This window comes from Lytechinus pictus, chromosome 10 (assembly GCF_037042905.1).
Source record: "Lytechinus pictus isolate F3 Inbred chromosome 10, Lp3.0, whole genome shotgun sequence".
NCBI lineage: Eukaryota > Metazoa > Echinodermata > Echinoidea > Temnopleuroida > Toxopneustidae > Lytechinus > Lytechinus pictus.
The window spans coordinates 18,170,707-18,184,802 of record NC_087254.1 but is presented as its reverse complement, the minus strand read 5'-3'; the positions used below and the strand labels follow the sequence as shown (position 1 = coordinate 18,184,802).

At 37.9% G+C, this 14,096-nt stretch overlaps 1 protein-coding gene across 2 annotated transcripts; it reads left to right on the top strand.

Annotated features, from left to right (window-relative positions):
* The first annotated feature begins 1,298 nt into the window (after positions 1–1,298).
* On the top strand, positions 1,299–13,687 carry LOC129269197 (sorcin-like). 2 transcript variants are annotated; one of them, XM_054906662.2, is made up of 8 exons: positions 1,299–1,481; positions 3,141–3,445; positions 5,636–5,708; positions 7,074–7,201; positions 9,880–9,954; positions 10,483–10,557; positions 11,870–12,038; positions 13,013–13,687. In XM_054906662.2, the coding sequence occupies exons 1-8, from the start codon at positions 1,443–1,445 to the stop codon at positions 13,046–13,048; spliced, it is 900 nt and encodes a 299-aa protein (XP_054762637.1). In that variant the 5' UTR covers positions 1,299–1,442; the 3' UTR covers positions 13,049–13,687. The 2 variants fall into 2 exon arrangements, with proteins under 2 accessions (XP_054762637.1, XP_054762638.2); XM_054906663.2 differs by lacking the exon at positions 7,074–7,201 and adding an exon at positions 7,321–7,448 and having other exon boundaries at positions 1,301–1,481.
* The last annotated feature ends 409 nt before the right edge of the window (positions 13,688–14,096 follow it).

Here is a 14,096-nt window from a genome sequence, read left to right as displayed (position 1 = left end):
AAAGTGTTCTTTGATGGGTTTCTCTGTTTGTGATTTGTGTGATCTTATCAGTGACTTTCAAATATTCTTGCATATCTCTATTTTTGCACTAATATAAATTTGGAACAAGTATGGATGTGGATAAGGCAATGTGTTTCAGATGTAATTAAAAACTTACATGCAAATGATAATGACTATTTACTTTGCTTTTTTGTGAGGTGTGGATATAACAGAATAAATTCTAAAATCTGTGACTGGTCCGAATGTTTATATTTACAAAAAGCAGTATAATGTAGATCCTATTACAGTCTGAGAATGATCTGACTGCATGGTTCATTTTTTTTGTAATAGAGCAAGGTGAATGAAGTTTAACGGAGAGAGGGAGGGTAAAATCAGAGGTGGTATAAAAAGTGGGAGGAAGAGTGAATAAAAAGGTGTAGAATCTTTGGTAGAAGTGGAAAGGGAGAAGGGTTATTCCCCAGGGGGGGCACTCGACCAAAAAAGTAGTGGGTATGTGCCGCGGGCGAGACAAAAAACGGGGGCCTTGGAGCGGGCGTATTGTAAAAAGGAGGGTCATCGGAACGGGCTTCGGAACGACAAATGTTTGTGAAAACGGGGATCCTTGGAACGGGTCGCCTGCGTGTGATTGCGTATTCATTCCTATATATGGAACGGGCATACGTGCATGCAGCTAGCCCGGCGGCACGGGCGCCGGGTGCGCTAGCGCAGATGCGATTGTCGGACAGCGCTCTGCGGGCCGCTTTTCACCAAAATTGTGGCTCATTATAGCAGATCAATACGGCTGGAACGTCGTAACAGAAAATATGCGAAGCTTTGGAGCGGATTTCTTTCTTCTTTTTTCTCGATAAGAAGAAAATGCTATGCTTTGGAGCGGCTTTCTTTGTTCTTTTTCTCAATAAGACAAAAATGCTATGCCTTGGAACGGAAATTTGAGTGTAAAAATGGGGGTCCCCTCCGCGGCACATACCCACTATGCATTATATACTGAGTGCCCCCCCCCCCCCGGGGGTTATTCTTAGATAGATAGATAGATACGTAGTATAAAGTGACAAACTTAAGTTGTGAGAGAAAAGTGTGAATAATGGGAAGGTACATAAAAGAGAAAATAAATAGAAAGGGGATCGAAGGGAGGAGAGAGGGAAGAGGGGAAAATGGAGAGTTAAAGTCAAAGAGAAAAGAAGAACAAACATAAGAAAAGGAATTCTATAAATAGTTATGAATCACGCGAAACAAACGCACGCAAGATCGATCTCAGACTCAGAGCTAAGCTAGCTAGCTAGCTATATAGCGAAACAAGAGAGATCGAAATACGATACCGTACGCGTACGGTACGTACCGTACTGCTGCTGGCATGCATCAAACTTCAAAGATTTATGTGTGAAAGATCGACTTCGGTTTTTGGACGAACATTGTTTTAATTAAAGTTGAAACATCATACAAACATGTCGTGGGGTCAACAGCAGCCGTACAATCCAAATTATGTGAGTTTTCTATATTCACTTGAGTTGATTTATAGATTTTGAAATGCTATTCATAACTGAATTCAACAGCCGCGCCCTGCTTGCTTCAGTGCATACAAGTGGGCGTCGGTAGGCTGAAATGCCCCCGAGTAGGCCGGGTGCGTTGTCGTTGTCTCTGCGCGGCCGGTGCTACACAGGCTAATAAAGTAATGATGGCCTAGCCTTGAGGACTCCATGATGATATTTTTTAATATTTTGACAAATATGGTTGGAACTACCCCTTATCGACCACCTAATCTTCTCAGCATCGTATCTGCGAAAATATTCATCAATTTTACCCAGTTTTAGTCTCATTTGTGCAGAAAATTGAGCAGATCAGATTCCCATGTTTTGCTCGGCGACTCTGTCTCTGATTCAATCCGCGTACCGTATATGGTCAGGGGTTCTAAAGCTACGCGGGTCCTAAAGCTACGCACCACTCATCGCGCATGCAGTTTTCAATGGCAAATGCGCACTCTGTGTGTGGAACTGTGACTGCAGAGTGACGAACAATTCCTATTCATTTTTTTCAACAGAGGCTGCAATAAATCTCCAAATGCAGAAAAAACCAACGGCTGTTTGGAATTTCGGAGTTATATTCACTTTAATTTCACATACCCTATAATAATGTGAACATAATTTAGAAATTGAGGCACAGGAAATACTATTTTTTGCATGATAAATCGAGTGCGTAGCTTTAGGACCCCTTCTACATCGGGCGGCGAAATCAAGAGGTGTTCGGAAAACACAGCGGGATTTTCGTATTAGTGAGTTCTGTGATATTTTCTTCTTGGTTAATGATCTTTAGAATATTTGCCACAAATTAGTGAAAGATAATTTGTTCAAATATTGAAATTGGCATTGTTTTTATCGTTTGAAAACAAAGTGCGTAGCTTTAGGTCCCCCCATCATATATCGACAAACAACGAATACAACGATTTTACATTTGATCATTTGCACCCGTCTTTTGAAACTGACCACCCCAATACACTAAGTTTACGGCCGATTCTTGTCGCGGTGGCGAAATATTTTTACTCTTCCAAATCAGTTCTATGATGTCAACATGCTAAATCAAATCATCGTCTCACTACTTCCACTGCGAGCTCCGGCACATGATTCGACGATTGACGACGGATATTTGTTCTAAAGCCGTTTCCTATCGGATTTCTTGGTTTTTCAGCGGGAATTGGGTCTGGTCAATACAATTTTAATTAATTCTACTAAATTTTTACTTTTTGTTGCTTCTTTTATTTTTTCTCGTATAATCGATTCTTAATCTTACCGTTTCTATGGACACTGCGCCTTCTCTCCCGCGCGTATCGTTTGTAATACGCAATAATTTTAACGCGCGCAAGGTGGTTGGTTTCAAAAGAGGTGGTCGATATGTGGTAGTCTCACCATACTTCTTCATCATGGAGCCTTGAAACTCTTTCCATACATGCATAAGCGAGACCTACACACCCGGATGGATTTCCCTAGGAAATAATATCTCTTGCCTTGGCCCTTGTTATTTGCCTTTAATTATTAATATTATGAATTTATGATCGTTGACAATGTGGACATTGAGTGACTTATTTCCGTTTCAATTCAGCTTTTTCCGCTTGATTTACAGAATTATTATTTTTTCCTTTATCTTCTCAGCCTGGTGGATATGGCCAGGCACCTCCTCCTGCCACCAACCCATCGGCACCACAAACTGGCTATGCCCCTCCCCATGGGCAGGTACCAGGTTACCGGGCTCCCCCACCGGCCCATAACCCAGCATATAATGCACCGGGGTACGGACCTCCACCTCCTGCTCATGCACCAGGTTATGGTGCCCCCCGTGCAGCTCAAGCACCACAAGGTTACGGTGCCCCCCGTGCAGCTCAAGCACCACAAGGTTACGGTGCCCCCCATGCAGCTCAAGCACAACCAGGTTATGGTGCCCCACCGCCACACCAAGGGTAAGGCTTTTTTATGTTTAGACTTTAGTTTTGTATCTTTCAGGCAAAATATTGATTATTATTTTCTGGGGCTACATTTCACAACCTATTGGGCCAAATCTGCAACATTTGGGAAGCTTTAACCCTATAGCACCTACAGATTCCTATGCATAATGGCAATTACTCACTGGAGGAAACAATAAAACTGATAATAAGTAGGCATTGTTTCAAACAAATTGAAATAGTTTTTTATAAATTTACTTTTGTTCATTACAAGTTATATTTATTTTGTAGCATAGGACCTGTTGAATAGAATGGTACATGGCAAAGTTCAATCAGATGTACGAATATTGACCTTTGACAATCGTTTGCAGAGCGAGAAGAAAAAAAACAAAAGTTCGGGTTTCAGCCGCCCCAGTCCCACGCCTTCAAAAAAATGTAAAGTATCACTGACAGAATACTAAAGTTTTCGCCAAATCTTGTATCAAATATGTCAAAAATTAATTCCAACTCACATCTAGATGTCACTCTGTGTGATATCCAACGTTTTGATGAACATATAGCAACGCCCGAGCTTCTTCGGCGAAGTAAGTGGTTTTCCGAGACATGGACGCAGCCATCTTTGCTGAGATCGACTGCGCAACAGTCTGGAACTTGCTACACACCGATGCATGTCAATCGGTTTTTCTCTATTATACTCAATAGGAGCATACACTTTTCTATGCAGATCTATATAGCAGCCAACCTATACGGTATGCACCCGCAATATTACCACGGTAAATCATAGACAAGAGATACTATAGCGCAAAGAAAACGTACGGGCGGTTAAAGGCGGTTCAGTGTGTAATAGGAAGGGCGGTCTCGGGCGGTTCAGGTGCTATAGGGTTAAAGGACAAGTCCACCCCAAAAAAAGTGGATTTAAATAAAAAGAGAAAAATCCAACAAGCATAACACTGAAAATGTCATTAAAATCGGATGTAAAATAAGAAAGTTATGACATTTTGAAGTTTCACTTATTTTTCACAAAACAGTGATATGCACAACTTGGCGACATGCAAATGAGACAGTTGATGATGTCCCTCACTCACTATTTCTTTTGTTTTTTATTGTTTGAATTATACAATATTTCATTTTTTACAGATTTGACAAATGGGACCAACTTGACTGAACCATATAGTATTAAACATTGCTAATTCCACATGTTCAAGTGGAATTAATCATTGTCGAACATGACATTGAGGAGAAAATTTGGATATTTCATATTTAATATAATAAAATACAAAAGAAAAAGTGAGTGGATGACATCAGTTTCCTCATTTGAATACTAACCAGGATGTGCATATAACTGTTTTGCGAAAAATAAGCGAAACTTTAAAATGTCATAACTTTCTTATACATCAGATTTTGGTGACATTTTGATTGTTTGCTTGTTGGATTTTTCTCTTTTTATTAAATCCACTTTAATTTTTGTTGGGGTGGACTTGTCCTTTAAAATTACAGTGAACTAGGATTTCCCAGGGCTCTTTCAGGGCCAAATTTCCCAAAGCTCCCTTGTAATTTTTTTCCCTGCTAATTTGGTAAAAATCATACTCTAATATGTAAAGTACAGATTGATATCAATTCTGGGGGGAAATCTGTGATCAGGGGAATGGGAATATTTTAGGTTTCTCAGGAGAACCCCCCCCCCCCCGTTATTGAAATATGTTTGTTTTTAGATTTTTTCCAGATATATCTTAATTAGGCGTGGTTTACGAATCACCCCCAAACAATCTTGAAATTCAGGCAGTAATTTTTTCCAGCTTTCCTTCAAAATACATTTACTGTACCTGTGATAAGGGTTATGATAAGCTGACTTTCCTTCAAAAGCCTGTGATTCGGGGGTTAACCAAAAAACTAGATCTCATTTCAATTCTTAAATGATGGAATTAGGATAGGCCTACATGTATTCTAGATCATCCAAGTTGACCCATCGGGGGGGGGGGGGCTATCATTAGTAACAATTGTTTAAATGGAAAAGTAAATTTGATTAGAGTGATAGTAAAAGCACTCCCATTTTTTGCTGAAAATCCTGAAATTTTATGTTAAAACTGGGAAAATTTGGGGCATCTTAGAACACGAAAAGGTCACCAGTCCAGTGTAGAGACATACTATGAAATGGTCCATTGGATTTCAGATCCCTTGAATAATAAGTTCTATTGTTGTATTATACAGGTATGGCGCCCCAGGATATAACCCAGGTGGTCCTCCTCCCGGTGCAGACCCAACATTATGGTCTTGGTTCAAAGTGAGTATTACTTACTATTTAATTATAGGGACATACATACAAACAAAGCTTACTGATTAAACTAGACTTGTTGGATGAATTCATTGCAATCTTTGCATCAATATCTAAGCTTTTGCATGTGATATTGAATGCTATGAATGATTGCACATAATGAGTATTCAAATCATCTGTTCCTAAGCTTACTGATTGATGCTGACATGAATGATTATATGAACTCATAGCAATCCTTATTTTATCTGTATAAACAAAAACCCTAGGGGGCAGAGATGTCATAGCTATCAATTTGTCTCACATACCTTGTTTACAAATGTATTGTTTCATAGGGGATTGATCAGATAGTACTTGCTAATAGCACTGAAAGTGTTCAGTTTTCCATTATAAAGTGAATAGAAAAATTTCACATACGGAATTCACAGAATTTGAGAGATCATACAATTCTAAGGCCCCACCCCCCCCAATTTTTTTTTTTGTACAGTCCCCCTTCCCCCTTGTATGTATGATGGGGATTGCTGATGCTGTGTGTATATTTTTCATTTGATTTCCATATGTTTTTTACCTTGCTTTACTGGGAGCTACAACTGAAACTCAAAAGTTCTTACTTAGTTTCTGTTTTTATCTCTTATACATGTCATTTTCATTCTTGTACATATTGTATATTTTTTATATGCCCGTCCTAGACGGGACGTATAATGGTATCACGCTCGGTGTCCGTCCGTCTGTCCGTCCGTTAACTATTCCTTGTAAATGCGATAACTTCAGTTTGACTTGACCTAGGCTCATATAATTTGGTGTGTATGATACCAGTTTAGATCCCAGGAAGCCTATCGATTTTGAGGTCAAAAGGTCAAAGGTCAAGGTCACAGTGACATATTTTCATCTTACCCTTCTGCAGTCCGTGTAAACGCGATAATTTCAGTTTAACTTAACCTAGGCTCATATAATTTGGTGTGTATGATACTAGCATAGAAATCAGCAATTCTCTTGAGTTTGAGGTCAGAAGGTCAAAGGTGAAGTCGCCACCTTCCACTTTTCTTGCTTGACCAATACCTCCATTTTCCGCATTACAGGTGGGTGTATTATGTGCTCGCCTTCGCGACATTCTAGTTTATATTGGTGAGAAAATAAATAAATTGAACTTCAAAGCAAAATATCAAACCATGCATTAGTGGAAAATCTATGGATCAAATATGTCAGCAGTGTTCAGCACTGTTTTCACCAGGTTTTAAGTGCATACTTTGAATTTGATGTTTAAAGCACCAAACATCACAGAATGTGTATTTTAGCTTATGAAAAACTGGGGGTTTTAACATAGATATAGCAGAACTTGATTGTGACCTGACCCCACCCCTTCTTGTATCCCACTAGGCAGTAGATCAAGATCATAGCAATGCTATCACGGCTCAAGAGCTCCGCCAAGCGCTTCTCAATGGCAACAACTCAAACTTCAACCTTGAAACGTGTCGTCTTATGATTGGAATGTTCGACAAGGATAGGTAATTGTGCACTGTTTAGTAGTCTCGTGTTGATCCCATCTGTCTTTAATCCCTTCTTTGTCTTTAATCCCATCTTTGTCTTTAATCCCCTTTTGTCTTCTGACTTCCTGACCTCATAGGCAGTTGATGCAGATAACAGCGGTGGAATCACTGCCGATGAGCTTCAGCATGCGTTGCTTAATGGGAATATGACGCCTTTCAATCACGAGACTTGTAGGCTTATGATCGGCATGTTTGATCGAGACAGGTGAATGAATACATGATAGACTCAACCTTCTATAAGCCAAATAATCGCCTAACTCAAAGCTTTCTTTCAGACCAGAATATGCAAATTTGTTATTATCTTCTATGTCAAATTTTGCCAAAATTCTAAAAGATTTCTAAGGCCTCAAAGTATTTGACTTTAATTGGCAGATTTACTTCTATTCTATATTCTATAGACAGAGGACCAGTATGTTGCATTGGGTCAATATTTCATATTACTGCTTCAATATTAAAATCTCAGGTAGAGTGAGACCAAAGCATGTTGGTCAAGAAGCTAATATGACCTAGTCATGTGTTTTGCCATATCCCATACAGCAATTCTTTATAAGAGTCCCTTTGTAAAAATCTCAATGTAATGGAGACACAAAATTTTCATTTGGCAAATGTCTGATCACAATTTTAAGCATCATCCCTGCTTTCGCTACTTGCATCCACACAAAAATTGAATAATTAAAGATAGATACTTGAGTATCTAAAAATGGCTAGATGTGTAGGAGTCTAGTACTGCCTTGGATCTTGTCACACTGTAGACGTTTGCAAAATGCAAGTCCTTCTCTTCCTAGGTTGAAGTTTTATCAGTTAACATATAGACTGAAAGTAGGGCATGATTGTAGCCAAGTCATCCCTTCCCTCACGATCAATCTGACTAAGCTGCTTTCATATTTGAAGTTCGTAGGAGAGTGTGCGTTTGTTATCTACATGTACCTACCTGCCGAACTCCCTCCCCCCACCACTCGGCACTACCACCACCTCTTGCAAAGCATATCCTCTGGAGCGTTTCATGAAACAAATTCCTACACTTGTAGTCAGTCACTTTCATTGATAAATCAAATGCAAAGTGGCCAATCAAATGCAAGGAGTTCGGTAGCTCATAACAAATAGTCGCTGAAAAATTGACAAAATGCTTCATGAAACTCTCTCTTGTCCATGGATTTTTTTCCAGATTTCTATTAACCAGACTTTGTTTTGGGTAGTTGCTGCTCATGAATGGACTCCTGCTTGCCTTATCCAAACCTGGCTATAGCTGCTCTCATTCCAGCAATTTCCAAATGGATGAACCTATGATACCTACACATGCACATGCCCATTAATGTTCTACATGTATATTGGTTATTTTCAGCTTACTGGGGTTTTATTCTAGTAGATGTCAAAATTTCTTTATGTATTTCTTTAAGTTATATGAGAACTCACTAAATCTATGTTTAAGAAATTGAATTGTATAAATATCCTTGATGCAAGACAACCTTTTCTTGCCAAATTCAGAAAATACACATGCTTTTGTTAACTTTTGACTGTGATGCTGCCAGCTTCATTAGATCTTTAATTCTTTATCTTATTCATGTCATCAGGATGGCATTTCACAAAAATTGTGACTGCTTTTAAGTTTTCTTTCTCTGACAGTTACCATAGTAACAGTCAAAGACCAGTGCTTCTCAACCAATTGAAATGAATGATTTCACTGAAGTTGTAAAAACTGACCATTTCGTTAGTTCTAACAAATTTAATCTTTCCTATGTGAAGATAGAAATTAATTCTTGCCCCATTGATTTACTGATTATTCACCGATTCTCAACGAATAATACACATTAACCCATTGACTCCTGGGGGTGTTTAAAAAAGAATTAAGTGTGACTTTCGAGTCATGGCGACGCATACATGATATACAACACGCAATCCTATTGATTGGTATACAGGAGGATATGTCCTCTCAGCAAGATTTGACAAATGCATTTTATACCGCACGCAGCTAGGAAATCAACTACGACTCTCAAGTCACACTTAACTCTTTGTGAAACACCCACCCCCCTGGATTGTATAATTTGTGCAATATGCTCTCCAGCTAGTAGGCTAGATTACCCGTCATTTATCGTTATGAATACTTGAGAATATTTATGTATGAAGGTAATCCTCCTTTGTTGCTGTTACAAGAAAGCCAAAGTGCAGTGTTGAAAATTGACTCCATTTTCTCTACTGGGTACTTTCATAAAATTTGTACGTCCGACCCCATATTTGTGGGACCATCGTGAAATTTCTGTCTCTGATTTCTTTTGACGGTCTGAAATGCTCTCAAACTATTACGGATTGGTCGGTTTATGAAGGGAAGTAAAACTTGAGAAAAGTAGGGGTCGGATGTACAAAAAGGTTGATTATTTTATGGAATTGCCCTATTATGAAAAAGATCAATATGACCAATGCTACAAGGGTTTTGACAATTGATACATAAAATATGGCAATCATTGATCAATTTTTATATAGCGGATCACCTGCATTATCATCTATAGGCTCTTATCAAGGAAAAGGCTGTTTCTAGTAGGCAGTGGATTAGCTTGTATTTCATTTAATTCAAATCTGTTGGTAACAGTCCTGATGGTCCTCAGTTGCCATTTAATATTTCTCTTTATAATCATTGACAGAAATGGCACCATCAACTTTAATGAGTTTTCATCATTGTGGAAATACATTCAGGATTGGAAAGCTTGTTTTGACAGGTAAAACCAAAGCTCAATTTCTATTTTTTTTTAAACTTTGTCATTGAAGTATGTTGTTAAAAGAGATGGGTACTTGCACACTCTAACATAAAAAGAAAAGAACTTTAATAGTTCGAATCAGACAAGGTTCTTGTTTGTATGGCATTTAAAATAACATTACTGTGAATTATGAACAAAATCCTCAGGAAATACATTTATTTTCATGGGGGGTGGGATTTAGGGCATAAGAAACTTGGGTACGTGATATCACCCTTACTTACGTTTCAGTTACATTATGTCCATGTATCCAAAGGAGCATGGTGACAATGATTTTTGTTTCTTTTTCGCATTTTTCAACCTTTTCTAAAACTTTGGAGAGGTTTTAATTTGATAACAATAGGGCAAATACACATACAGATAGACTTTCTCCTTACATATTAACATTTCAAAAACAAAATGAAAGAAGAGAGATGGATGTTATGTCCTTGTTAGTATATGTTATTTGAATAAGACTTGTGTTTCATCCATTTTCCTCCTTATCATGGCTAGATTTGACAGGGATAGATCAGGAAACATTGATGCCAATGAACTCAATACAGCCTTCCAGTCATTTGGATACAGATTGTAAGTTATGCATCATTCCTTACATCAGGGCCCTGTCTTACAAAGAGTTGCGATCGATCCGATCACCACAACTATGGAAAGCCAGCAACATCAACATCTAAAATGCATGTTTGTTCAAAATATTTTCTAGATGTGATGTATATTTATATGTTCATTGTTTTCTTGAAAATTCAGTGTGCTTCTCTTTATTTACAAAGGACATTGTGCAAATTTTCTGTAGTAGATAGAAATTATTACTTTGATGGACTTCCATATAGCTGAGGTTGATCGGATCAATTGTAAATCTTTGTAAGACGGGGCCCACATTTGGTGGTTTTTTTAATGCTAACCTCCATATATCATGTACTGTAAATTCCATGAATTTTTAATTTTTTCATAGAACATGAAGAATAAAAAAAAAAATTCTGATAGAAGGAGGTATGGAATTATCTGTCTGATGATGTATCCACCATACAAATAACTCTTTGATTGAAAATTTGAAAAGATTTATTTTTTTTGAAAATTCTATTACATGGCAAATGGAGTAGCTGCTCATCTGTGCTGTCGCAAAATACGATAGACTGTGTGGAGATTGCTTGCCTTCACTGTAGCAAGAAAGTTCATTAATCACAAACAGGGAAGACATTTTGATAACAGCTGAACCTGATAAAAATGGGGCACGTTGATCCTACTTTATATATATTGTAAGACAGCTTACTTGCACACCTTAACATCAAAGGAATATTAGATCAGGTTTCCTCAGGAACTTGCTACTTGTATCCTGGTAAAGCAGTACTTACTATACGAACAGGTGAAACACCACCATCACCTGTCCCAGGTTGGCATCAAGAAGGGCATCCAGCTGTAAAACTCCTTGCATGCATTAGCGGGGCACCAGCCAACCCAAAGGCTGCCGGTGGGCAGTACCGGCCTACCTCAAAGAGCATCTTGCAAGCCCTCACTTTGGGTCATGTAGGTGTGGCCTGCTCGATGATGGGAGGTCCGATAGGGAAGTGGGTGCGAGGCGAATCCGGCCAACCTCGCAGTCGGGGAATAAACCGGATTAAAAACTGGGATGACCGACCGGCTGACTGACTTTAATAAATGTAAAGAATACTTGCTGTTTTTCTCTTTAAAATATGAGCCGAATTATGTCGCTGTACTTTGTTTTATCTTAAACCGGAATGGGAAATAGGTTATTTGAATCCAGTCACATCAGACAGATTCCAGTGTTCAGGCACGACTCGGTACTTATTGATAAAACTGAATTTGTCTTATAATCTGTTTGTGTTCTTTTTATTATTTGTTATCCTCCTGGAATGTATCCAACCAGGTCAGCGCAGTTTTGTAATCTCATCGTGACCAGGTTTGATCGAACTCATGCTGGAACGATAAAGTTTGATGATTTTATCCAAGTTTGTGTGATGCTCAAGTCTTTGACGGAAGCTTTCAAGAAAAGAGACACTACTATGAATGGCGTCATCAATGTTTCGTATGAGGATGTGAGTATGATCACAAGATATATTATTAACCCTTATCAGATTCTAGACTACCCCCAAACAATTTATACACTTAGCGATTTTCTTTTTAAGGGCAAATGTTGTCGATCACACAGGTCATTGTATACCAGAAAAGTTAGCATTCTTGCAATTACTGGGCTCATATATCGAAATGAGAGTGATCTGATTTGATTTTGAAGTCACAAGGTCAAATGACACTTAGGTCAAAATTTGACAATTTCAGAAGATGGGTTTGTAAAATATTTCTGATCTAACAAGGATAAATGGTAAATTTTTGTTATGGATTAAGATTGCAGGTTCTTTCTTTTTTTCCCTCTCTCTCTCTGAGGGGGTTTTTGTAAAGCAAAAATTTGCTTTTGGCCATTAAAAAAATCATATTCTTCCTGAACATCATGGATAGAATTTGATAGTATACAAATAATGAACGATGTGCGAGAAGAGCCAATGGATATACCGCACCGAGGTCCGCAGGACCGAGTGTGGTATCTCCATTTGGCGAGTCGAGCACAGTGTTAATTATTTAGGTCCTCTATGCATTACTTAGTTGCCCCAAATGCTGTATTTGATCTAAATTCTAGATAATTCTAGATAATTCCAGACCTCGCGCTATCCTGCACTCTGACGTCAGAGTGCAGGGTAGCGCGAGGTCTCCCCTCTCGCTAAGGGAGATAGCGCGAGGTCTGGAATGGGTTTGGATGCCATAGTGCAATTCGCTGAATATCGTGTGATCTGATTTAAAATTCAAATAACAGAACGTTTGTGGAGTTGCATAATTTACAATGATTATTTCCAACTTTCCTACAACTTTTGTTTATATTAAAAAAAGACGATAAAGAAAATAGTTATCACCTATGCACAATGTCTCATCATCCAAGCAACCAATTATATTTATCAAATCATCTACTTAAAAAAAAAACCAATAACATATTTTCTTTTCTTTATCTTGTTTTCTTCAGTTCTTAGAAATGGTATTAGAGAATGCAGTGCACTGATATGCCAACCTTCCATCAAGATACCAATGAATTCACTTCAAGGTAACAGGTTCCTATACTATCAGGATGTCCCCTTTTGTGACTGTACAAGTCTTCTCATAGTCAAATAGGCTCTCTTCAGAATTTCAGTTTAACTTACACCATTGTCTACAGACGAGGTTTAACTATGGGTTGCCAAATGTGGTGCATATCTCCATATAACTAAGTGATAAATTTCATTATTCCATCTTGCACTCACATCATCTTGGAATGACAAATACAATTATTTTTTTCACCATGAAAATATGAGAAAGCTCCCAGTTACGTCATAAGAAGTATACAGTGCAAACATATTTTGATACCTGAGGCTTCCCATAATTTTATCCCATATTAAGCCTATGGTTTGAACTTGACTGGAGTTCAGCATATGGGCTATGCTGATCTGAATTTATTACAGGAAGACTGGATCAGAGAGGAATTTAAAATTAAACTAACAATTTAAGAAATGGGTTCAATAAGAGAGAGTGGGTAATATTTAATTTGTGTATTTGTACAAATATATTTTACATTAATTCAAACAGTATATGCTTCTTAATTTGTCCAATGGAGGCTACATCACCTTTCTATATGATCTTGTAATTTTACAAGTATCTTTACTTTTAGGAAAAGAACATACATATCTAATGAGATGATATCAAAATCATAGAAATAAGGCAGTCACCTTACCAAATGCCAGAGTTGTATCTTGCTTGCAGGAATCATGTAAGCTTCTTTACATTGCTAATCTGTCCATTAGATCATTGACACAACAATTATGCTGCATGAAAGATGTAGCAAGATTTATTGCAGGAATCTTGCTACGAAGGTTCCACTTTTTTTTCTATGATGAAATGTGAGAATAAGTAATGAAAAGATGATCGCAGTTTTCCTGCAGAAAAAATGTGGCTCTTACTTTTTGTAATGTACATACGCAGATGAAAACAAAGACTGTGATAACTCTTTTTTTAATATTTATTTTTCATGAAATTGTTCAAATATTTGCATTATCAATTGTTCAATTAGCATTCCT